The 24,598-nt window shown below is 46.8% G+C and overlaps 1 protein-coding gene across 1 annotated transcript in view; it reads right to left on the minus strand.

The window, feature by feature from the left end:
• The window catches only part of gch2 (GTP cyclohydrolase 2), a 64,592-nt gene extending 40,286 nt beyond the window's left edge, over positions 1-24,306 (minus strand). The window contains exon 1 of the mRNA XM_070888690.1: positions 24,003-24,306. Coding sequence (XP_070744791.1) covers positions 24,003-24,306 — 304 coding nt within the window. The remainder of the gene's footprint in view (positions 1-24,002) is intronic.
• Between the last annotated feature and the right edge of the window lie 292 nt (positions 24,307-24,598).

Here is a 24,598-nt window from a genome sequence, read left to right on the forward strand (position 1 = left end):
AACGGTGCCGTCTTGACGTGATTTATGCCGTGGTCAATTATAAAGTCTTGGAATTCTGCGCTGGTGAAGCACGGACCATTGTCACTGACCAATATGTCAGGGATTCCGTGCGTTGCAAACATGGTTGCGAGGCTCTCCACAGTGGTGGAGGTTGTGCTCGAGTTTAAAATGGTGCATTCGATCCACTTTGAAAATGCATCTACAACTACGAGGAACATTTTGTCCATGAATGGGCCCGCATAGTCGACGTGCACCCGCAACCACGGTTTGGTAGGCCAGGCCCAGAGGCAGTCTGCTTGTAGTGATAGCTCATGCAGGCGCCTGTGAATGGGTTTTAATTCCTCGGGGCAGGCATCGCGAGCCTCTGCCCAGTCACCAGTTAGGAAACGTCTTTTTACTAAGGATAACATGGGGGTCGCTGGCCATCCAGGCTCTGATTTGGCGAGCCGTCATGGGCGAACCTGTGGACTCAAAGGCATTGATTGCCATGACTATCTCACAGTCCTGTTCATCAGACCCTTCCGTGGTCGCCAGGGGTAGCCTGCTGAGCGCGTCGGCACAATTGTCTGTGCCTGGTCTGTGCCTTATGGTATAATCGTAGGACGCCAGCATGAGTGCCCATCGTTGAATTCGCACCGTGGCGTTGGCGTTTATTGCCTTGCTCTCAGATAGGAGTGACATGAGGGGCTTGTGGTCGGTTTCTAATGTGAACTTGGCCCCGAAAAGGTATTGGTGCATCTTTTTGACACCATACACGCACGCGAGCGCCTCCTTCTCTACCATTCCGTACCTGCGCTCCACCCGCGAAAGTGACCTGGAGGCATAAACTATGGGTTGTAATTTGCCCGCACTATTGACATGTTGCAAAACGCACCCGACCCCATACGCTGACGCATCGCATGTGAGAACTAGCTTTTTACCTGGGTCAAAGAAAGTCAAAACACTGTTGGAACACAGAAGGTTGCGTGCCTTATTGAAGGCGCGTTCCTGGGCGTCCCCCCAAAACCAATCGCACCCCTTCCTGAGTAGCACGTGGAGAGGCTCCAGCAGCGTGCTTAAGTTATGCATAAAGTTCCCAAAGTAATTGAGTAGCCCGAGAAAGGAGTGCAGTTCTGAGACATTCCGGGGCCTGGGTGCCAGGCGAATTGCTTCTGTTTTGGACTCTGTTGGGCGGATTCCACCAGCGGCAATCCTTCTGCCCAAAAATTCAACCTCGGGTGCGAGAAACAGGCACTTGGATTTCTTGACTCGTAGGCCTACCCGATCCAACTGTTTTAGTACTTCCTCCAAATTACGGAGATGGGAGTCGGTGTCCCTGCCCGTGATAAGTATGTCGTCTTCAAATACAACCGTCCCCGGGATGGACTTGAGCAGACTCTCCATGTTGCGCTGGAATATGGCAGCTGCCGACCTGATGCCGAATGGGCATTGATTGTACATGAAAAGGCCTCGATGTGTATTGATGGTGGTGAGTAGCTTGGATTCCTCGGTCAATTCTTGCGTCATATACGCAGACGTAAGGTCTAATTTTGAGAAAAGTTTACCTCCATCCAATGTGACAAATAAGTCCTCCGCTCTGGGCAGCGGGTACTGGTCCTGTAGGGAGACTCTGTTTATGGTAGATTTGTAGTCCCCACAGATTTGTATGGATCCATCAGGCTTCATGACTGGGACGATGGGACTTGCCCAGTCGCTAAATTCCACAGGTGATATAATGTCTTCCCGCAGAAACCTGTCTGGTTCATGTTCAATCTTTTCCCTCATCACATAGGGTACAGCTCTGGCCTTGTGATGGACCGGTCTAGCATTCTGTGTGATGTAGATTTTGACTTTGGCCCCTTTGAAAGTGCCTACACCTGGCTGAAAGATATGATCAAATCGCTTTGTAACTGTTGAGCAGGAGGTCTGTTCCTCTAATGACATGGCATGGACATCATCCCATTTCCAGTTTAGATTTGCCAGCCAGCTTCTCCCCAGCAGTGCTGGGGGGTCTCCGGGGACAATCCACAGGGGAAGTCGGTTCACTGTCCCTTTGAGTGCGACAGAGAGCATGGTGCTGCCGAGGACTGGTACGATTTCTTTGGTATAGGTTCTTAGTTTGGTATCGACCCTTGTGAGTTTTGGTCTGTCTCTTTTATGCGGCCACAGTTGTTCAAATTGTTGAGCGCCCATAAGAGATTGACTCGCTCCCGTATCCAGCTCCATGTTGACAGATATCCCGTTGAGTAGGACCCTCATCATTATAGGAGACGTCCTGATGTAGGAGCAGCGGCAATTGATCGTGTTGACCCGCTGTACATCGGTGTCCCGGGTACTGTCCCCATCCATCCGATTCGTATACCAGCCAAGCTGCCGTTTTTTTGCACCTGTGGGCCAAATGCCCTGTATATTCACAATTTCTGCAAACAGCCTGCTGAAATCGACATCCCCTTGACAAGTGCCCACCCCCACACCTCCAGCATAGACCTGTTCCATTGTTCAAAGTGTTCCCAAAGAATGAGCTGCGTCTGGCTGATCTCTCTTGAGCTTCTCGCAGTTTGTAGTTGATTGCTCGCATTGTGGGTTGATGAGGTGTGAACGGCCGTTCCTGTGGCCCTTGATGGCTTCTGCCTGCTGTCGAGAGCCTGTTCTCCCGGTTTTGTCTGTGTGTGGGGGTAGCAGCTTGGTTAGTTCTGTGAACTTCTTGTTCCGATATTTCGTTAGTTGTCGTACCTGCATTGTAAATCAACCTCGTTTCTTCTTCCCCTACCAAGAATGTCTGTGCAACCAGTGCTGCTGCCTCTAAGGTCAGGTTCTTGGTCTCTATGAGCTTTCGGAATATGCCTGCGTGGCCTATTCCTTCAATGAAAAAGTCTCTCAGCATTTCTCTCCTCAGTTCATTGGAGAACTCATATAAACTAGCCAACCTCCGAAGTTCCGCCACGAAGTCGGGTATGCTCTGGCCCACACAGCGTCTGTAGTTGTAGAACCTGTGTCTGGCCATGTGTAGGCTGCTCGCTGGCTTCAGGTGGTCTCTTACCAGTGTGCTCAATTCTTCAAATGACTTGCTTGCTGGTTTCTCGGGTGCCAACAGATTCTTCATTAAAGCGTATGTTTTCGAGCCACAGCTGGTCAAGAGATGGGCTCTTCTCTTGTCTGCCTTATCGTCGCCTAACCAGTCTTTGGTTACAAAGCTTTGCTGGAGCCTTTCTATAAAGTCCTCCCAATTGTCTCCCGCATTGTACTTTTCATCTGATCCATTGTTTGCCATTCTGTGGATTCTGTAATCCCGTAACCCGTCGCCACTGTAAAGTCCTGTCCCCTCAGTACAGATTCACACGCGGCATGTAGCGAAGTCAAGGTCACTCTGGACCTGCATCTTTATTTCACAGCTCTGGAATGCTGCACTTGCCTGAGACCTGTCCTTATATACCTGTCTCTTGCAAGTGCACCCCTGGTGGTAAGGTATGCTGGTGGTTATGAGAGCATGGACCTTATGCTAAACATCCATAAGACAAAGGTCCTTTACCAACCTGATCCCGCCACACAGCATAGCCCCCCGATTATCAAAATCTACGATGAGACCTTGGACAACACGGACCATTTTCCATGTCTCAGGAGCCTACTGTCAGCAAGAGCAGACATTGACGACGAGGACCAACATTGCCTTCAGTGCGCCAGCGCAGCCTTCGGTCGCCTGAGGAAGTGAGTGTTTGAAGACCAGGACATCAAATCTGGCACTAAGTTCATGGTCTACAGGGCAGTAGTGGTACCTGCCCTCCTATATGGCTCAGAGACATGGACTATATACAGCAGACACCTCAAAACACTGGAGAAGTACCACCAGCAATGCCTCCGCAAGATCCTGCAAATCCACTGGGAGGACAGACACACCAACATCAGTGTTCTCGCTCAAGTCAACATCCCCAGCATCGAAGCACTGACCACGTTCGATCAGCTCCATTGGACGGGCCACATCATCAGCATGCCCGACACAAGACTCCCAAAGCAAGCGCTCTACGACAAGCAAGCCCCAGGTGGGCAGAGGAAACATTTCAAGGACACCCTCAAAGCCTCTTTGACAAAGTGCAACATCCCCACTGACTCCTGGGAATCCCTGGTACGCGACCGCCCAAAGTGGAGGAAGAGCATCTGGGAGGGCGCTGAGCACCTCGAGTCTCATCGCCGAGAACAAGCAGAAACCAAGAGTAGGCGGCAGAAGGGGCATGCGTCAACCCAGGCTCCCTGACCACCCTTTCCTTCAACCACTGTCTGCCCCAACTGTGACAGAGACTGTAGATCCTGAATTGGACTCCTCAGTTGCCTGAGAACTCTTTTTTAGAGTGGAAGCAAGTCATCCTTGACTCGGAGGGACTGTCTATGACACTAATGATGAATTGGGCGAACTGCTGGTGATGAGTTCTTCAGGCTACCTATTTTCCATTTGCGGGATTTTTGGCGCCTGCGCATGTTAACGTCCGATTTTTTTGTACCCGTTTGCGCCCCCCAAAAATCTGGACTTTTGCCAAAGAATTATTTGAATTTGGTGCGGCGCTCTCCGAAGTTAGTCTGGTGGGTGGAGCTTCAAATCCGTGCTAAAAACTCTCTGGGCATGCGCGAAAAGCTGAGGTTGCCAGGGCAACCAGAGACGCTGAAGCAAGCTGAAGCCTGCATCTGTCTTTGATTCATAATGACATTCACACTGAGAGATTAGCGAACGTAAGACAACTTTACCAAGACATAGACATCATTAGCAGTTGATCACTGCTGTATTCTGTACCCCAAGATGATAACCTGCTCATTTGAACAAGTACTTTGGTTCAGTATTCACTAAGGAGGACACAAACAACCTTCCGGATATAAAAGTGGTCAGAGGGTCTATTGAGGAGGAGGAACTGAGGGAAATCTTTATTAGTCGGGAAATTGTGTTGGGGAAATTGATGGGATTGAAGGCCAATAAATCCCCAGGGCCTGATGGACTGCATCCCAGAGTACTTAAGGAGGTGGCCTTGGAAATAGCGGATGCATTGACAGTCATTTTCCAACATTCCATTGACTCTGGATCAGTTCCTATCGAGTGGAGGGTAGCCAATGTAACCCCACTTTTTAAAAAAGGAGGGAGAGAGAAAGCAGGGAATTATAGACCGGTCAGCCTGACCTCAGTAGTGGGTAAAATGATGGAATCAATTATTAAGGATGTCATAGCAGCGCATTTGGAAAATGGTGACATGATAGGTCCAAGTCAGCATGGATTTGTGAAAGGGAGATCATGCTTGACAAATCTTCTGGAATTTTTTGAGGATGTTTCCAATAAAGTGGACAAAGGAGTACCAGTTGATGTGGTATATTTGGACTTTCAGAAGGCTTTCGACAAGGTCCCACACAGGAGATTAATGTGCAAAGTTAAAGCACATGGGATTAGGGGTAGTGTGCTGACGTGGATTGAGAACAGGTTGTCAGACAGGAAGCAAAGAGTAGGAGTAAATGGGTACTTTTCGGAATGGCAGGCAGTGACTAGTGGGGTACCGCAGGGTTCTGTGCTGGGGCCCCAGCTGTTTACATTGTACATTAATGATTTAGACGAGGGGATTAAATGTAGTATCTCCAAATTTGCGGATGACACTAAGTTGGGTGGCAGTGTGAGCTGCGAGGAGGATGCTATGAGGCTACAGAGTGACTTGGATAGGTTAGGTGAGTGGGCAAATGCGTGGCAGATGAAGTATAATGTGGATAAATGTGAGGTTATCCACTTTGGTGGTAAAAACAGAGAGACAGACTATTATCTGAATGGTGACAGATTAGGAAAAGGGAAGGTGCAACGAGACCTGGGTGTCATGGTACATCAGTCATTGAAGGTTGGCATGCAGGTACAGCAGGCGGTTAAGAAAGCAAATGGCATGTTGGCCTTCATAGCGAGGGGATTTGAGTACAGGGGCAGGGAGGTGTTGCTATAGTTGTACAGGGCCTTGGTGAGGCCACACCTGGAGTATTGTGTACAGTTTTGGTCTCCTAACTTGAGGAAGGACATTCTTGCTATTGAGGGAGTGCAGCGAAGATTCACCAGACTGATTCCCGGGATGGTGGGACTGACCTATCAAGAAAGACTGGATCAACTGGGCTTGTATTCACTGGAGTTCAGAAGAGTGAGAGGGGACCTCATAGAAACGTTTAAAATTCTGACGGGTTTGGACAGGTTGGATGCAGGAAGAATGTTCCCAATGTTGGGGAAGTCCAGAACCAGGGGTCACAGTCTAAGGATAAGGGGTAAGCCATTTAGGACTGAGATAAGGAGAAACTTCTTCACCCAGAGAGTGGTGAACCTGTGGAATTCTCTACCACAGGAAGTAGTTGAGGCCAATTCACTAAATATATTCAAAAGGGAGTTAGATGAAGTCCTTACTACTCGGGGAATCAAGGGGTATGGCGTGAAAGCAGGAAGTGGGTACTGAAGTTTCATGTTCAGCCATGAACTCATTGAATGGCGGTGCAGGCTAGAAGGGCTGAATGGCCTGATCCTGCACCTATTTTCTATGTTTCTATGTTTCTATTTCTATACCATACAATCCAGCATTTAAAAAGTGAAATCCACTGGACCCGCTGCAATCCAGGGTCCCCGAAGGACCTCTCCCCCGCCCCCCCCCCCCCCCGCTGGACCCGCTACAATCCTGGGCCCACCAAGGACCTCTCCTCCCCACTACGTGATACATGAGAGATTACTGCCCCAACTCCATATGGAGAGCTTAATCTCCTTAGATATGTCATAGTGAACTAACATGGCGCTCTCTACCAATTTGCTTTTACACTCCCTGAATGCTGTATCGCATTCTTTTGACCACTTCTAATGGACCTGTTTTTTCAAAGTTCATTCAGTGGATGTAATACTGTAGCCAAAAATTGGTAGGAACTTCTCATAATAGTTCAAAAGACCCAAGAATGAACGAAGTCCAGTGACATTCCTGGGAGTGGGTGCATTTCTGATTGCATCCCGTTTTTCCATGGTTGGATGTAAACCATCTTTGTCTACTCCACTGAGTACTCCACTGAGTTTTTAAATAACTCATACTTATGAGCAGACACTTGTACTCTGTGTTCTCTAGCCGTTTGAGGACTTCATTCAATATGTTATTATGAATTTGTCTATTTGGTGCTGAAATTAATATGTCATCCAAATAACATACTACCCCTTCAATACCTTGCAAAATCTGGTTCATCACCCCTTGGAATATGGCAGGGGTAGAAGACACTTCAAATGGTAGCCTATTAAAATGATATAGGCCTAGATGAGTATTTATAGTCAAACATGACTTGGACTTCTCATCTAGTTCAATCCAGTTTTGATCAAATCTGACCGCCTGTCAGTGTTGTGCACAAATCTTCTATATTCGGCAATGTATTGGGGACATTACCCTCTAGAACCTGGTTTACGGTTACTTTATAATCACCACACAATCTTACCTTACCATCAGACTTAGGTACAACAACAGTGGGTGTAGCCCAATTACATTGATCTGTCTTACAAATAATGTTCTCAGTCTCTAGTCTTTTGAGCTCTTGCTCAACTTTCTCCTTGACTGCATATGGTACGGAACGTGGCTTGTAGTAAACCGATCTAGCGTCCTTCTGTACCCTGACACTCGCCTTGAAGCCTTGGATCAGACTGCCCGTTTCGGATACTTCTTGATAACCTCATCCGTTGATGAAAATCTTGCTTCCACACAGAAAATCTTACTCCAATCCAGCTTCAGTGAGCTCAACCAATTTCTTTCTAGTAAGGCAGACTTGTCTTCTTTCACTACGATTAGAGGCAAGTTCTGAAATTGATCTTTATATTTCACCGGTACGGTGATACGACCTACCACAGGAATTTTCTCTCCCGAGCAGCCTCGCAATTCTATCTTGGATTTCTCCAGTTGGAAAACACTCAATTTGTTGAGGTACAGCAACTCCAGTACTACACTCACGGATGCACCCGTGTCGATTTCCATTGGTACCTTGAATCCCGCAACAGCTATTATTTGGATTTTGATACTTTCCGAATCGCTGTCCGTTAACCTCATACTCCTGATGATGTGTAACTCTAATATCTCCTCGTCCTGTTGTTGTTCTTCCATGCTATGTAGTCTCTTGGGATTTCTACTCATAGCTTTGAATGCTGGACTCATAGCTTTGGAAGCTGGTTTACCCTTCAGTCGGCATGCCTTCGCAAGATGCCCAATCTTTCTGCAGAAGAGAACACTCTGCCTTCACGTATGAACAACTTTGAGCAATGTGTTGTCCCAGGCACCTATAGCATGACTTCGACGCTCTGTTAGAATTTCTAGTTCCTTAGACTTTGGGCCCCCACCGTCTTTTACTTTGAACCTGCAAGTGATTTACCTCGGCTGACTGACGACCGTAATTATTAATTAATTCTCGGGAATATTGTTCGGCCATGTCCATCGACCTTGCTGTCTGACAAGCAATCTCAAAAGTCAAGTCACCCATCATCAATAACTTCTGATCGCATCATTTTTCACCCCACAAACAAAACGATCCCGTAATGGTCGGTTTTGAAAGTTTCCAAAATTACAGTGCATCGATAGCTTTTTTTTTGCTACGATATAATCACTGATCTTTTGATTCCGAATCCCAAAACGATAGCTTTCAGCAATTTCTAACGGTTTGGGGTTATAGTGCTGCTCCAGCTTCGTTAAAATCTCTTTAAGCGTTGTGTCCTTTGGCTCGTCCGGCACAAGTAGATTTACCAGCGTTTCATACAATGCCGGGCCTGCCTCCGATAAGAAGATCGCTCTCTTACGTTCCAACACAGCCCGGTTTTGGACTGCATTGTCTGGAACTTCGATTATGTTATTTGTAATGAAATACATTTCTAGCCGATCCACATATGCTTTAAAACGTTCCCGGTTGTGTCTATATTCACCCAACTGTCCCATTATACCTGTCATTTTAATCTCTAGCTATTCACACCATGTGCTGTATTTTACCTCGGATTTTTGTAGCTTTTTCCAAAGACAGAAACTTCCAAAGTCTCTCTGTCGGCTGGCAGAATCCTTCACCAATAAAATTTAAGCTTTAAATCATCCGAAAAATCCCATCGTCACCAAATGTGATATATTCACAGAGCACAAGCACACACAGCTCTTAACATGGCAGGCAGCTCTGCCGGAAGCCTCTGGAACAGCCTGGTTCTGTTTATTATTAACTCTGCAGTTGTAGTACACAATACGTCCACATCCACATTGTGGAGCTACAAACATTACAAGCTTATAGACATTACACCATGCCGGACCCGCTGCAATCCTGGGCCCCTGAAGGACCTTCCCCCCCGGTGGACCTGTGGCCACCACTCCACGCACCCCCCTCACCTGGACACGCTGCAATCCCAGGCTGAATGGCCCTCCCACTCCCGAACTTCAACTCGCAGGGGGAGCGGGGCTGAGCGGGGGGCCATTCAGCCTGGGATTGCAGCGGGTTTAGCTGCGTCGGGGGGGAGGGGCGGGCAGGGCAGTCCTTTCAGCCCAGAAATCTTCTTCCCTTGTTCCAAAAAGAGTTCCCTGTTAAAAAAAAGGTATTTTATTCTGTATTCTTATTGCCTCACTCCTGTCCTCTTGTGCCCCGTGCTGATTCCTTGTTAACGTATGTTTTTTTTTTGTGGGGCTTTTGGGCAGTGTGTGCCATGCTGGAAAAAATCATGGAAGGCCAAAATCGATTAAGTCCACAAAAACGGCGCTGGATTCCGTTTTGACTCGTGTCTGCGCCAAAAATGTTTAAACTGACGCACATGATCGGTGCCGGTGTCCAAAAGTTGGCGAATGTTGGAATGTGAGTATTTCACGCCAAAAAATGTTTGGGCGCTAAAAAACGATGCACAATCGTGGCAAAAATAGGGGCCCATGAGTTGCATTAACAAGATCATTAAGGTGCCCTGGATTTATGACTATAATTATTGGTGTTAACTTAGGTTTGTTATAGTGATGGGCTGGGCATCTCATCCAGATAGGCCCTCTGAAGATATCAATAATGTGCATAAGGTCACCAAAATCTATCAATTTACATATATTAATTTATCACCGGGCGCCAAAAACGGCAGGAAGAGGAGGAGTCGTCAACTCGGCTGGCCGCTTGGGGAGCGTTAATTAAAAGGAATGCAGTCTGGTGCCTGCTCAAAGTTTTGGATGTTTCATTGCTGCAAGATGCTCAAGCCCTCCACTTTGTGAGAGTGTTTGGGACTGTAATGGCAGTATCGCAGGTCGTCTTGCAATGTAGAACTGCTGACAGGTAGGTTGTGTACCACCATTGGCCCTTCCCTTTAAGCTAGAAAAGCAGCCCCTGATGCTGTTGGCAATGCACTCCACAGTTTTCAGTGCTCTGTCGCTACCGCCCTGCTCTCAGACTTTATTGCCCTAAGAAAAGTGGTTAGCGCTTGATTTAGCATCCACTTTTCTCTTGGAGCGCTAAAGCTGAACTTCCCAGCAGGAGAGAATCATTAGCTCCTGGCGCTACTTTTTCTACCTTTCAAAAGCAATTGAATTTCTAGCTGTATGTATCTGCAATACCTATTACCTCTGTAGGTGGCGCTGTGATAGGTATTTTCAATGCTAAATGTGTCATACTGTGACACAATAGCTATTTTGTACTGGGATTATGTCACTCAATGATTGTGGACTGGGTTCCCATGATTCTCTCAGTGTGTTTTCTGAATTTTTTCACTCGATATTTTTTCCCCTCAGTAACTGAAATTTCTATTGCCCAAAATATGGGTTTAAAAATACAAACATTAAATCTTACATATTTTGCAATAACTTGATTACATTTATCCATTGAATTCTCTTTTTATGCCTTCATTAATGTTTTCATTTGAAGGTATCAGCGTCTCCTTAAAGTTGAGCTGATATTTTTGCCCAAAGCTGCGACTCTGAGCGGGATTTGGATTGTGCAATCTGTGCACAGTGTCTCAGGATGCATCAGTACTTTTCAGTCAGCTGTACCTTTGCAATTTTTTTTCAGCTTTTGGTTCAGTAGCTTTCCATAAATATTTTTTGAAAAACAAGAGGACAAATTGAAAAAGCTTAAATGAAGTAAAATGTACATTGAGAGATTTTAAAGAGGCCATGTCAATGCATGTCTATGTGAGAAAAATAACAGTTTACTGATTACACATCTGTGTAGCGTTTGTTTTGTGTTCTGCAAACTTCAGGAAATGTATTAGGCTGTGAGAGAAGGTGGAGAGCAGCAAAGTTTAAGCAGATTGAAAAATCTTTTTCACAATACCATGATTCAATTTATCCACTGAATTGCCTTTTGTATCTTTTAATATCCTCACCACGGTTTTAATTTGAAGGCATCAGCCTGTCTCAAAAGTGGAAGCTTTGATTGAATATTGTTACCACACAAGGGATTATCTTGTGAGGAAAGGTTGAACAGGTTGGGCCTGTACTCATTGGAGTTTAGAAGAATGTGAGGTGATCTTACTGAAACATATAAGAATCTGACAGGGGCTTGACAGAGTAGATAGAGAGAGGATGTTTCTCCTCATGGGGGAATCGAGAACGAGGGGGCATAGTTTCAGAATAAGGGGTTGCCCATTTAAGACAGAGATGATGTGGAATTTCTTCCCTCAGAGGATCGTGGATCTTTGGAATTCTCTACCCCAGAGAGCTGTGGAGGCTGGGTCATTGAATATATTTAAGATGGAGATCGACAGAATTTTGAACTACAGGGGAGTCAAGGGTTATGGGGAGCGGGTGGGGAAGTGGAGTTGAGGCCAAGATTAGATTAGCCATGATCTTATTGAATGGCAGAGCAGGCTTGAGGGGTCAGATGGCCTACTCCTGCTCCTATTTCTTATGTTCTTAATAGAAGTTTGCAGAATTTTTACCTACTGCCAGTCATGCATCAAAGGAATTGAAGGTTAGAATTTGCTTGGGTCACAATCCCAGCAGTTCTGCCAGAATTGCGCTAGACAGTGCTCGCCAGCACTGCCCTGCCAGAGTTTGCGGGGTCAGTGGGAGGTCAATTCATTAGCATAGGATGGGCGAGCACAAGCACCACTTTGGGTGCATCTCTGGTGCCCGCCTGCCCCATGCTGCGAGAAGCTCTGGCGTGTTTCTGCTGAGATAACAGAGTGGGTTGATGAGGGTAATGCAGTTGATGTGAGATACATGGACTTCTAAAAGGCAGTTGATAAAGTGCCACATAATAGGCTTGCCAGCAAAGTTGAAGCCCACGGAATAAAAGGGACAGCGGCAGCATGGATACAAAATTAGCTAAGTAACAGGAAACAGGGAGTAGTGGTGAACTGTTGTTTTTCAGACTGGAGGAAAGTATACAGTGGTGTTCCCCAGGGGTCAGTACTAGGACCTCTGCTATTCTCGATATATACTAATGAATTAGACATGGGTGTACAGGGCACAATTTCAAAATTTGCAGATGACACAAATCTTGGAAGTATAGTGAACAATGAGGAGGATAGTGATAGACTTCAATAAAACATAGACAGGCTGGTGGAATGGGTGGACACGTGGCAGATAAAATTTAATGCAGAAAAGTGCAAAGTGATACATTTTGGTAGGAAGAATGAGGAGTGGCAATATAAACTAAAGGGTACAATCCTAAAGGGGGGTGCATGAACAGAGAGTCCTCGGGGTATATGTGCACCAATTGCTGAAGGAGGCAGGGCAGGTAGAGAAAGCGGTTAAGAAAGCATACGGGATCCTGGGCTTCATAAATAGAGGCATAAATTACAAAAGCAAGGCAGTTATGATGAACCTGTATAAAACACTGGTTCGGCCTCAACTAGAGTATTGTGTCCAATTCTGGGCACCGCACTTTAGGAAGGAGGCCTTGGAGAGGGTGCAGAAAAGATTTACAAGAATGGTTCCAGGGATGAGGGACTTCAGTTACGTGGGTAGACTGGAGAAACTGGGGTTGTTCTCCTTAGAGCAGAGAAGGTTGAGATTTGAAAGAATAAAAAAATGCAGGGCTACGGGGAAAGGGCAGGGGAGTGGGACTAGCTGATGTGCTCATAGAATCATAGAAGTTTACAGCACGGAAGGAGGCCATTTCGGCCCATTGTGTCCGCTCCGGCCAACAAGAGGCTATCCAGCCTAATACCACTTTCCAGCTCTAGGTCCGTAACTCTGCAGGTTACAGCACTTCAAGTGCATATATAAGTACTTTTTAAATGTGGTGAGGGTTTCTGCCTCTACCACCCTTTCAGGCAGTGAGTTCCAGACCCCCACAACCCTCTGCGTGAAGAAATTTCCCTTAAATCCCCTCCAAATCTTCTACCAATTACTTTAAATTTATGCCCTCTGGTTGTTGACCCCTCTGCTGAGGGAAATAGGCCCTTTCTATCCACTATATCTAGGCCCCTCATAATTTTATACACCTCAATTAGGTCTCCCCTCAGCCTCCTCTGTTCCAAGGAAAACAAACCCAGCCTATCCAATCTGTCCTCATAGCTAAGATTCTTCACTCCCGGCAACATCCGCGTAAATTTCCTCTGTACCCTCTCCAGTGCAATCACGTCCTTCCTGTAATGCGGTGATCAAAATTGCACGCAGCATTCCAGCTGTGGCCTAACCAATGTTTTATACAGTTCAAACATAACCGTATTATAGCAGAGAAGGTTGAGATTTGAAAGAATAAAAAAATGCAGGGCTACGGGGAAAGGGCAGGTAATTGGGATTAGACTGGATGACCTTTTGTTGGACGGCGCAGATATAATAAGTACTGCAGGGAATAGAATATGGCCAGGGTGATCTCCAGGACTAGTTTCGATCACCTGGATGGATCGGAGAGGAATTTTCCCAGATTTTTTCTCCCTAAATTGGCCTGAGTTTTTAATCTGTTTTTTGCCTCTCCCAGGAGATCGCATGGCTCCAGTTGGGGTGGAGTGTAGAATGTTTTAGTATAAGGGGTGTCGCAGTTGTGTGAGGCGAACTGGTTGGGCTGGGTGTTCTTTGCCTTTCCGTCATTGTTCATAGGTTTATATGTAACCTTCAGGGCTGCTGACCAAGGGCCGTGCGGCTCTTTGTCGGCCGGCGTGGACACGATGGGCCGAAATGGCCTCCTTCTGTGTTGTAAATTTCTATGTTTCTTTGTTTCTATATTCTATGCCTTGGCTGATAAATAAAGTGCTCGTGCAGAGAATGGCCTCCTTCTATGATTCTATAGTTCAGTACATAGTTATAATGAGGCAAGAGTTGACCAAGCAGTCACACTATATAGTAAAATCTTAGTGGGAACATTGTAGAAATGTTGGGTGTATACCCAGTGAAGGAGAGGAATTCTAGGTACAGCTGCAGGAAAAAAGTTTTGCAGCTGATTAAAGCACAGATTCTCGAAGAAAGCAGTATCCTGGAACTGATTTTTTTTTAATGGGAGACACTAGCAAGGCAGCATTTATTACCCATCCGTAGTTGTACAGAGAGCATTAAGATTCAACCATGTAGTGCGGGGTGCTCCCTTTCCTGAAGGGCATTAGTGAACCAGTTGGGTTTTCACAATAAGCTGCAGCATTCATGATCATTTTGTTCCTGACGCAGCTCACAATATACTGGATTTATTGAATTCAGTTTCGTAAATTGCCAAATTGGGATTTGAACGCATGACCTTTAGGTTGCTAGTGCAGTACCACAACCGTTAAACTACCATACCCTGGAAGGAAGCAGTTGTCCTGGAGATGGCGCAAGGGAACAGTGACCTGAAGATGACCTGCAGTTAATTCGTGACCTGGAGCCTGTGACTGGACAGTGCTGTATCCAGTGGGAAGTTTGTCAAGCTCTACAATGGTTGGCAGCAAAGCTGTAAGCAAGAGCGCTCCACCAAGCCCGACAAAAGTTGTTTGGGCCACTACCACCTTGGGGTGTCTCTCTTTGGCATTCCCAAACCACCCCATCCCAATGACTTACCTTGTTGCTTGCTGGGCGGCCTCTGGAAGCCCAACATTGCACCAGCTCAAATCTGGCGAGCTGTATCTGGATGGCCATTTGGGGCGGGCACCATGCTAACTTTACTTAAATGAAGCCTGGCTATTAAAACGGACAAGGCCTCCTGTTGTACATCCTGGACAGTCAGCATATGTGTTCTACCAACCTAATATCTGCCAGTTAAAATTCATCTCTATAAAATATAAAAGCCAAGAGGCAGTTAAAATTCCTCTCTTAGAATATAAAAGCCAAGATGGGCCTGTATGAAACCTTAATAAGACCACAATTAGAGTACTGCATTGGGCTTCCAACTAAAGGAAGGTTATTGAGCCTTTAAAGAGGGTACATTAGGAGAGAATACTTTGCAGATTCACTGACATGCTGCCCGATATGAGGAAATACAAATACGAAGAACGACTTGAAAAATTAAGTCTGCGAAAGGATGGGACAGGGTAGATAGAAGCAAACTGTTTCCTGTAGGGCACAGAATACACTCTGGGTGGGGGACTTCAATGTCTATTGTCAACAGTGGCTCGGTGGCACCACTACTGACTGAGCTGGCCAGGTTCTGAAGGACATAGGTGCCAGACTGGGCCTGCGGCAGGTGGTGAGAGAACCAACATGAGGCAAAAACCTACTTGACCGCGTCCTCACCAATCTACCTGTCGCAGAAGTATCTGTCCATGACAGCATTGGTAGCGACCACCACACAGTCCTTTTGGAGATGAAGTCCTGTCATCACACTGAGGACACCCTCCATTGTGTTGTGCAGCACACCCTCCATGCTAAATGGGATAGATTCTGAACCGATCAAGAAGCTCAAAACTGGGCATTCATGAGGCGCTGTAGGCCATCAGCAGTAGCTGATTCCACCATAATCTGTAACCTAATGGTCCGGCATATCCCTCACTCTACCATTACCATCAAGCCAGGGGACCAACCCTATTTCAATGAGGAGCAGCACCAGGCGTATCTCAAAATGAAATGCCAACCTGGGGGGAAGCTGCAACACAGGATTACATGCATGCTAAACAGCGGAAGCAGCATGCTATTGACAGTTAAGTGATCCCACAAGCAACGGATTAGATCAACGTTCTGCAGTCCTGCCACATCCAGTCGTGAATGGTGGTGGACAATTAAACAACTAACAGGAGGAGGAGGCTCCATGAATATCCTCATCTTCAATGATGATGGAGCCCAGCACGTGAGTACAAAAGCCAAGGCTGAAGCGTTTGCAACCATCTTCAGCCAGAAGTGCCGAATGGATGATCCAGATCGGCCACCACCATCACAGAAGCCAGTCTTCAGCCAATTTGTAGTAGCTCTTCTTTATCTGTTTTTATCCTATCCAATTTCCCTATTACCTCCTCCTTTACTGTGACATTGGCAGCATCCTCTTCTTTAGACAGATGCCAAGTACTCAGTTAGTATCAAGGCCATGCCCTCTCCACTTGAAATTCTCCTTTTTGCTCCCCAATTAGCCCCACCATTCCTTTGACTAACCTTTTGTTATTTATATGAATAATGCTTTCTGAGAACAGACCACAGTACAGTCACGGGACAATGTTTCCATTAACCTGTAACAATAACTGTAATGTATGCACCTGTGAGTATGCTCACAGGTTTTTCAGGGGGCACTTGATTTAACTGTTTATTTTGTTTACAACGAAAAGAGTTGTGGAGCTGTTGAGTTGGGAATGGCTTAGCCAGTCACGTGATGTTCACAAGACTCAATAAAACCCCAGCCAGTTGGGTTTAGGGGATTCATGACGAGGCAGGTGGTTGTGAGCCTGGTGGATGAACTGGTAATGGGTAGTGTGATTGTTTAAGCTTTTGCTAACAAACCAACTAGTTCTTAATAGTTGCTATGAATTCTTAAGTAAAGAACCCTTGAAGCAAATACATTACAATAACAACTTGTATTTATATAGCCATCTAACATAGTAAAATGTTTCAAGGTGCTTCAAAGGAGCGTTATCAAACAGAATTTGACATGGAGCAAAATAAGATATTAGGACAGCTGACCAAAAGTTTGGTCAAAGAGATAACAGATGAAGGCCACTCCAGAGGAATCTACAAGCCACACCTGTACAGGGATGAAGGAAGAATAGATGTAAAGTAATTTGAGGGGAGGTTCAGAGAGATCTCTTCATATCTGAGGGTCTGGAACTTAATGCCTGAAAGGGTGGTAGAGGCAAAAACCCTCATAGCATTTAAAACATACTGGGATGTGCACTTAAAGTGCCATAACCTACAGGGCTACGGACCAGAGCTGGAAAGTGGGATTAGGCTGGATAGCTCTTGGTCAGCCGACACGGACACGGGCCGAAATGGCCTCCTACCATGCTGTAAATTTCTATGATCGTATAAGTATTCAGCTACTGTAATCTACCATGAAGCATGTAGCAACTCCAGAGACAGCTGCAGTTTTAGCACCATGGGCACTATCAAACGTACTCCCTTCTGTGGCTTTCAGATGCTGGCAGACCAGATGGTCCATCACTTAAGGTATAAGAGGTTTTTTGGCATTACTGTCATGTATCTCACACTACTGTATATAACTGTATCTTACCATGCTATACATGACTGTAACTAGAGATGACCTGTAACCACAAGCTTACCTTACCTTACCACCAGGGGTGCACTTGCAGGAGACACTGGATACCTGTCACAGACAGGTCTCAGGCAAGTGTGGCATTCCAGAGCTGTGAAATAAAGGTGCAGGTCCAGAGTGACCTTGACTTCAGTATGTGCCTCGTGTGAATCTGTACTGCAGGGACAGGACTTTACAGTGGTGACAAGTTACGGGATTACAAAATCCACAGAATGGCGACCAATGGCTCAGATGAAAAATACAATGCTGGAGATAATTGGGAGGGCTTTATAGAAAGGCTCCAGCAAAGCTTTGTAACCAAAGAGTGGTTAGGCGATGATAAGGCAGACAAGAGAAGAGCCTATCTCTTGACCAGCTGTGGCTTGAAAACATACGCCTTAATGAAGGACCTGCTGGCACCCGAGAAACCAGCAAGCAAGTCATTTGAAGAGTTGAGCACACTGGTAAGAGACCACCTGAAGCCAGCGAGCAGCCTACACATGGCCAGACACAGGTTCTACAACTACAGATGCTGTGTGGGCCAGAGAATACCCGACTTCATGGTGGAACTTCGGAGGTTGGCTAGCTTATGTGAGTTCTCCGAAGAACTAAGGGGAGAAGTATTTAGAGATTTTTTATTGAAGGAATAGGCCATGCAGGCATATTCCGAAAGCTCATAGAGACCAAGAACCTGACTCTAGAGGCAGCAGCACTGGTTGCACAGACACTCCTTAGCAGGAGAAGAAGAGACGAGGTTGATCTACACTGCTGGTACGACAACTAACGAAACATTGGAACAAGGGGTTCATAGCGTGAAACAAGCCGCCACCCCCAAACACAGACAAAGGCAGGAGAGCAGGCCTTCAACAGCAGGCAGTGGTGCCAGAAGCCATCAAGGGCCACTTGAACGGCCGTTCATACCTCATCAACCCACAATGCAAGCAATCAACTACAAACTGAGAGAAGCTCAAGAGAGATCAGCCAGACGCAGCTCATCCTTTGGAAACAAAGGTCTGTGCTGGAGATGTGGGGGAAGGCACTCATCAAGGAGCGGTCGATTTCAGCATGCTGTTTGCAGAAACTGCGACTACACAGGGCATCTGGCCTGTATGTGCAGAAAAATGGCAGCTCGGCTGGTATACGAATCGGAAGGGTCGGAAAGGGAACAGTACCGGGACACCGATGTACAGCGGGTCAACACAATTAATGGCCACTGCTCCTACAACAAGACGCCTCCAATAATGATGAGGGTCCGACTCAACGGGATACCCTTCAACATGGAGCTGGATACGGGAGTGAGTCAATCTCTTATGAGCGCTCAACAATTTGAACAGCTGTGGCCGCACAAAAGAGACAGACCAAAACTTACAAGGGTCGACACCAAACTAAGGACCTATACCAAAGAAATCGTCCCAGTCCTCGGCAGCGCCATGCTCTCAGTCACACACAAAGGGACAGTGAACCGACTTCCCCTGTGGATTGACCCCGGAGATTTCCCAGCACTGCTGGGGAGAAGCTCGTTGGCAAAACTAAATTGGAAATGGGATGATGTTCACGCCATGTCGTCAGAGGAACGGACCTCCTGCTCAACAGTGCTAAGTCTATTTGAACATCTCTTTCAGCCAGGAGTGGGCACCTTCAAAGGGGCTAAAGTCAAAATCTACATCGCACAGGATGCTAGACCGGTCCATCACAAGTCTAGAGCTGTGCCCTATGTGATGAGGGAAAGGATTGAACATGAACTGGACAGGCTTCTGCGGGAAGGCATTATCTCACCTGTGGAATTTAGCGACTGGGCAAGTCCTATTGTCCCAGTCATGAAGCCTGATGGATCTGTACGAATCTGTGGGGACTACAAATCTACCATAAACAGAGTCTCCCGACAGGACCAATACCCGCTGCCCAGAGCGGAGGACTTATTTGCCACATTGGATGGAGGAAATCTTTTCTCAAAACTAGATCTCACATCTGCATATATGACGTAAGAATTGACCGACAAGTCCAAGCTACTCACCACCATCAACGCACATCGAGGCCTTTTCATGTACAATCGATGCCCATTCGGCATCAGGTCGGCAGCTGCTATATTCCAGCGCAACATGGAGAGTCTGCTCAAGTCCATCCCGGGGATGGTTATATTTCAAGACGACAAACTTATCACGGGCAGTGACACCGACTCCCATCTCTGCAATTTAGAGGAAGTACTAAAGCGGTTGGATCGGGTAGGCCTAAAAGTTAAGAAATCCAAGTGCCTGTTTCTTGCGCCCGAGGTTGAATTTTTGGGCAGAAGGATTGCCTCTGATGGAATCCGCCCAACAGAGTCCAAAACCAAAGCAATTCGCCTGGCACCCAGGTCCCAGAATGTCTCAGAACTGCACGCCTTTCTCGGGCTACTCAATTACTTTGGGAACTTTATGCAGAACTTAAGCACGCTGCTGGAGCCTCTCCACGTGCTACTCAGAAAGGGGTGCGATTGGTTTTGGGGGGACGCCCAGGAACGTGCCTTCAATAAGGCACGCAACCTTCTATGTTCCAAGAGTGTGGCTTTCTTTGATCCAGGTAAAAAGCTAGATCTTACATGTGATGCGTCAGCGTACTGGGTCGGGTGCGTTTTACAACATGTCAATAGTGCAGGTAAATTACAACCCATAGCTTATGCCTCCAGGTCACTTTCGCAGGCGGAGCGCGGGTACGGAATGGTGGAGAAGGAGGCGCTCGCGTGCGTGTACGGTGTCAAAAAGATGCACCAATACCTTTTCGGGGCCATGTTCGCGTTAGAAACCGACCACAAACCCCTCACGTCCCTCCTATCCGAGAGCAAGGCAATAAACGCCACGCCTCGGTGCGAATTCAACAGTGGGCACTCATGCTGGCATCTTACGATTACACCATAAGGCATAGACAACTGTGCTGACGTGCTTAGCTGGCTTCCCCCGGCGACCACGGAAGGGTCTGATGAACAGGACTGTGAGATAGTCATGGCAATCAATGCCTTTGAGTCCACAGGTTCGCCCATGATGGCTCGCCAAATCAGAGCCTGGATGACCAGCGACCCCACGTTATCCCTAGTAAAAAGATGTGTCTTAACTGGTGACTGGGCAGAGGCTCGTGATGCCTGCCCCGAGGAGATCAAACCTTTCCATAGGTGCATGCATGAGCTGTCATTACAAGCAGACTGCCTGATGTGGGGCAGCCGAGTAGTTATGCCTCTGCGAGGCAGAGAGGCATTTGTCTGGGAGCTCCACCGCGAGCACCCGGAGATCGTTCTCATGAAGGCCATAGCCAGATCCCACGTCTGGTGGCTTGGCATTGACGCAACTTGGAGCTCTGTGTCCGACGGTGCACCATTTGTGCCCAACTCAGTAATGCCCCCAGGGAGGCCTCCCTGAGCCCCTGGCCCTGGCCCACCAAACCGTGGTCGTGGGTGCACGTAGACTATGCGGGCCCATTCATGGGCAAAATGTTCCTCGTAGTTATATGCATTTTCTAAGTGGATCGAATGCACTATTTAAACTCGAGCACCACCTCCACCACTGTGGAGAGCCTCGCAACCATGTTCACAACGCACGGCATTCCTGACATATTGGTCAGTGATAATGGTCCGTGCTTCACCAGTGCAGTATTCCAAGATTTTATAAGTGACCACGGCATAAATCACGTTAAGACGGCACTGTTCAAGCTGACCTCCAACGGCCAGGCGGAGCGAGCAGTGCAGATCATTAAACAAGGCATGCTCAAAATCCAAGGTCCCACGCTGCAGGGCCGCCTGTCGCGACTGCATACAGATCTCGTACGCATTCATTGACTGGAGTTCCCCCCGCGCAACTATTAATGAAATGGACCTTAAAGACAAGGCTCTCATTAATCCTCCCAGACATGCATGAAATTGTTGAGGCAAAGCGCCGTAAGCTAACCGAGTACCATGTCCGAAATTCGAGGGGAAGGTGGAATGAGGTAGGGGACAAAGTGTTTGTGCTAATCTATGGCAGGGGTCCCAAATGGCTTGCAGGGACAGTAACAGGCAAGGAAGGAAACAGGCTACTGGTGGTTCAAATGGACAATGGCCAAACCTGCCGGAGGCATGTAGACCAAGTCAAAAGTAGATTTACCAACAACACTGCTGAACCAGAGGCAGACTACAATGTGGAACTCACACCTAGATAGGAATCTAGATAGGAATCGGGACATCTAGATAGGAATAGTGCAATCAAGCAGACGCAGCATGGATTAATGAAGGGAAAATCATGTTTAACTAATTTACTGGAATTCTTTGAGGATATAACGAGCATGGCGGATAGAGGTGTACCGATGGATGTGGTGTATTTAGATTTTCAAAAGGCATTCAATAAGGTGCCACACAAAAGGTTACTGCAGAAGATAAGGGTACGCGGAGTCAGAGGAAATGTATTAGCATGGATAGAGAATTGGCTGGCGAACAGAAAGCAGAGAGTCGGGATAAATGGGTCCTTTTCGGGTTGGAAATCGGTGGTTAGTGGTGTGCCACAGGGATCGGTGCTGGGACCACAACTGTTTACAATATACATAGATGACCTGGAAGAGGGGACAGAGTGTCGTGTAACAAAATTTGCAGATGACACAAAGATTAGTGGGAAAGCGAGTTGTGTAGAGGACACAGAAAGGCTGCAAAGAGATTTAGATAGATTAAGCGAATGGGCTAAGGTTTGGCAGATGGAATACAATGTCGGAAAGTGTGAGGTCATCCACCTTGGGAAAAAAAACAGTAAAAGGGAATATTATTTGAATGGGGAGAAATTACAACATGCTGCGGTGCAGAGGGACCTGGGGGTCCTTGTGCATGAAACTCTTTTAGGAATTAACAGAAAAACATTAAACCATGCCCCCCGATCTGGGGGAAACACCAACATTTACAATGCCATTTTTTTTTTTTAAGTTAGTTTGCAGGTGCAGCAAGTAATCAGGAAGGCAAATGGAATGTTGGCCTTCATTGCGAGAGGGATGGAGTACAAAAGTAGAGAGGTCCTTCTGCAACTGTATAGGGTATTGGTGAGGCTGCACCTGGAGTACTGCGTGCAGTTTTGGTCACCTTACTTAAGGAAGGATATACTAGCTTTGGAGGGGGTACAGAGATGATTCACGAGGCTGATTCCGGAGATGAGGGGGTTACCTTATAATGATAGATTGAGTAGACTGGGTATTTACTCATTGGAGTTCAGAACGATGAGGGGGGATCTTATAGAAACATTTAAAATAATGAAAGTGATAGACAAGATAGAGGCAGAGAGGTTGTTTCCACTGGTCGGGGAGACTAGAACTAGGGGGCACAACCTCAAAATACGGGGGAGCCAATTTAAAACCGAGTTGAGAAGGAATTTCTTCTCCCAGAGGGTTGTGAATCTGTGGAATTCTCTGCCCAAGGAAGCAGTTGAGGCTAGCTCATTGAATGTATTCAAGTCACAGATAGATAGATTTTTAACCAATAAGGGAATTAAGGGTTATGGGGAGCGTGCGGGTAAGTGGAGCTGAGTCCACGGCCAGATCAGCCATGATCTTGTTGAATGGCGGAGCAGGCTCGAGGGGCTAGATGGTCTACTCCTGTTCCTAATTCTTATGTTCTTATGTTCACACCTGGTGGACAGACAGAGGGAACAACCTGAGGAAAGAGCAATCCCAACAGGCAGCCCAGGCGAGACACCAACAATCATACTGAACGAAACAGACAGCCCAGGCGAGATACTAGCAATCACACCGAAAGAAAAACAGGCACCAAGGCAAACAACTGAACCACAACTAATACGCTCCACGCGAGAGTGTAGACCACCTGAGAGACTGAACCTATAAAGACAATAAGACCTTGGGGGAGGGTGATGTCATGTATCTCACACGACTGTATATAACTGTATCTTACCATGCTATACATGACTGTAACTCGAGTTGACCTGTAACCACAAGCTTACCTTACCACCAGGGAGGCACTGCAGGAGACACTGGATACCTGTCCCAGACAGGTATATAAGGACAGGCCTCAGGCAAGTATGGCATTCGAGAGCTGTGTAATAAACGTGCAGGTCCTGAGTGACCTTGACTTCAGTATGTGCCTCGTGTGAATCTGTACTGCAGGGACAGGACTTTACAATTACTTTTATTTTTTTTTAAAGACAGAATAGTAGACAGAATTGGTTTAAACTGCGTTCTCTAAACTTCTGCACAAAAACTGGACGGTAACTCAAGCCCATCGGAGTTTCACTCGCCCCTGTTTCAATCTGCATCAAACCAGTTTCTGGTTGTTACTGAACCCCTAACTGGACAGTGGGGTTTAATGAAGATTTGTTGCGAGTCATGTAAAATTAGTCAGTTTGCCTTCTGTTATACTGCAGCTCTTCAAGTGCTAAGCAACTTCCGTCATTAAGTAAGCTTTAACCATTTGTTGCTGCTCCTGACCTAATCTAAAATATGCTTAGAAAATGCAACAGTAAAAATCAGCGCTCCAGTCGAGTAGATTTTTAAAAAAACTTTACCGGGAATGTTGTCCTGATAACCTTTGGTGAAGAATTGCATGGCTTTCGCCGCTCTCCTGGGAGTCTTCAGCAGCCCCTGCCTCTCGGGATTCTCCCCTAACCCTCTTAGGATGCTTGTGTAGGCTGCCTCCAGGGCAGACAGTGCATCTTCTCTGCTGCGCGTCTTCCCGTCCTTCCTCTGCACCGTCACTTTCTTGGACTCTAAAGTCAAATCGCTGTAGCCATCAAAGCAGCTGGCGACTAACTTCTTGGCACAGCACACGCCGTTAGTTTCTGCAGTGACTGTCTGTTTGGCGGATTCCATGCTGGCCAGGCTAGAGGACTTCACTGCTCGGATGTATCCAGAGAAGTACCTAGAGGGCTCAATGTTCACCACATCCCGTGCCTCTATTTATACCTCAAGAGCTTACAGGAGACCAGTCTCATTTAATTTCTCACTGCGTTGTTCACACGTCAGCACTGGTGTCGGTGCAATTGAGCCATATTAAACCGCCTGCCCCCAGGGTAGGGTTTGCTGGGGAAAGGTAATTTGTATGTGGGAGATAAGGATGTTTCCACGTGCACGCACCCGGCGCGCTGCACTTCTATTTTCATCA

This window comes from Pristiophorus japonicus, chromosome 9, assembly GCF_044704955.1.
Source record: "Pristiophorus japonicus isolate sPriJap1 chromosome 9, sPriJap1.hap1, whole genome shotgun sequence".
Lineage (NCBI taxonomy): Eukaryota > Metazoa > Chordata > Chondrichthyes > Pristiophoridae > Pristiophorus > Pristiophorus japonicus.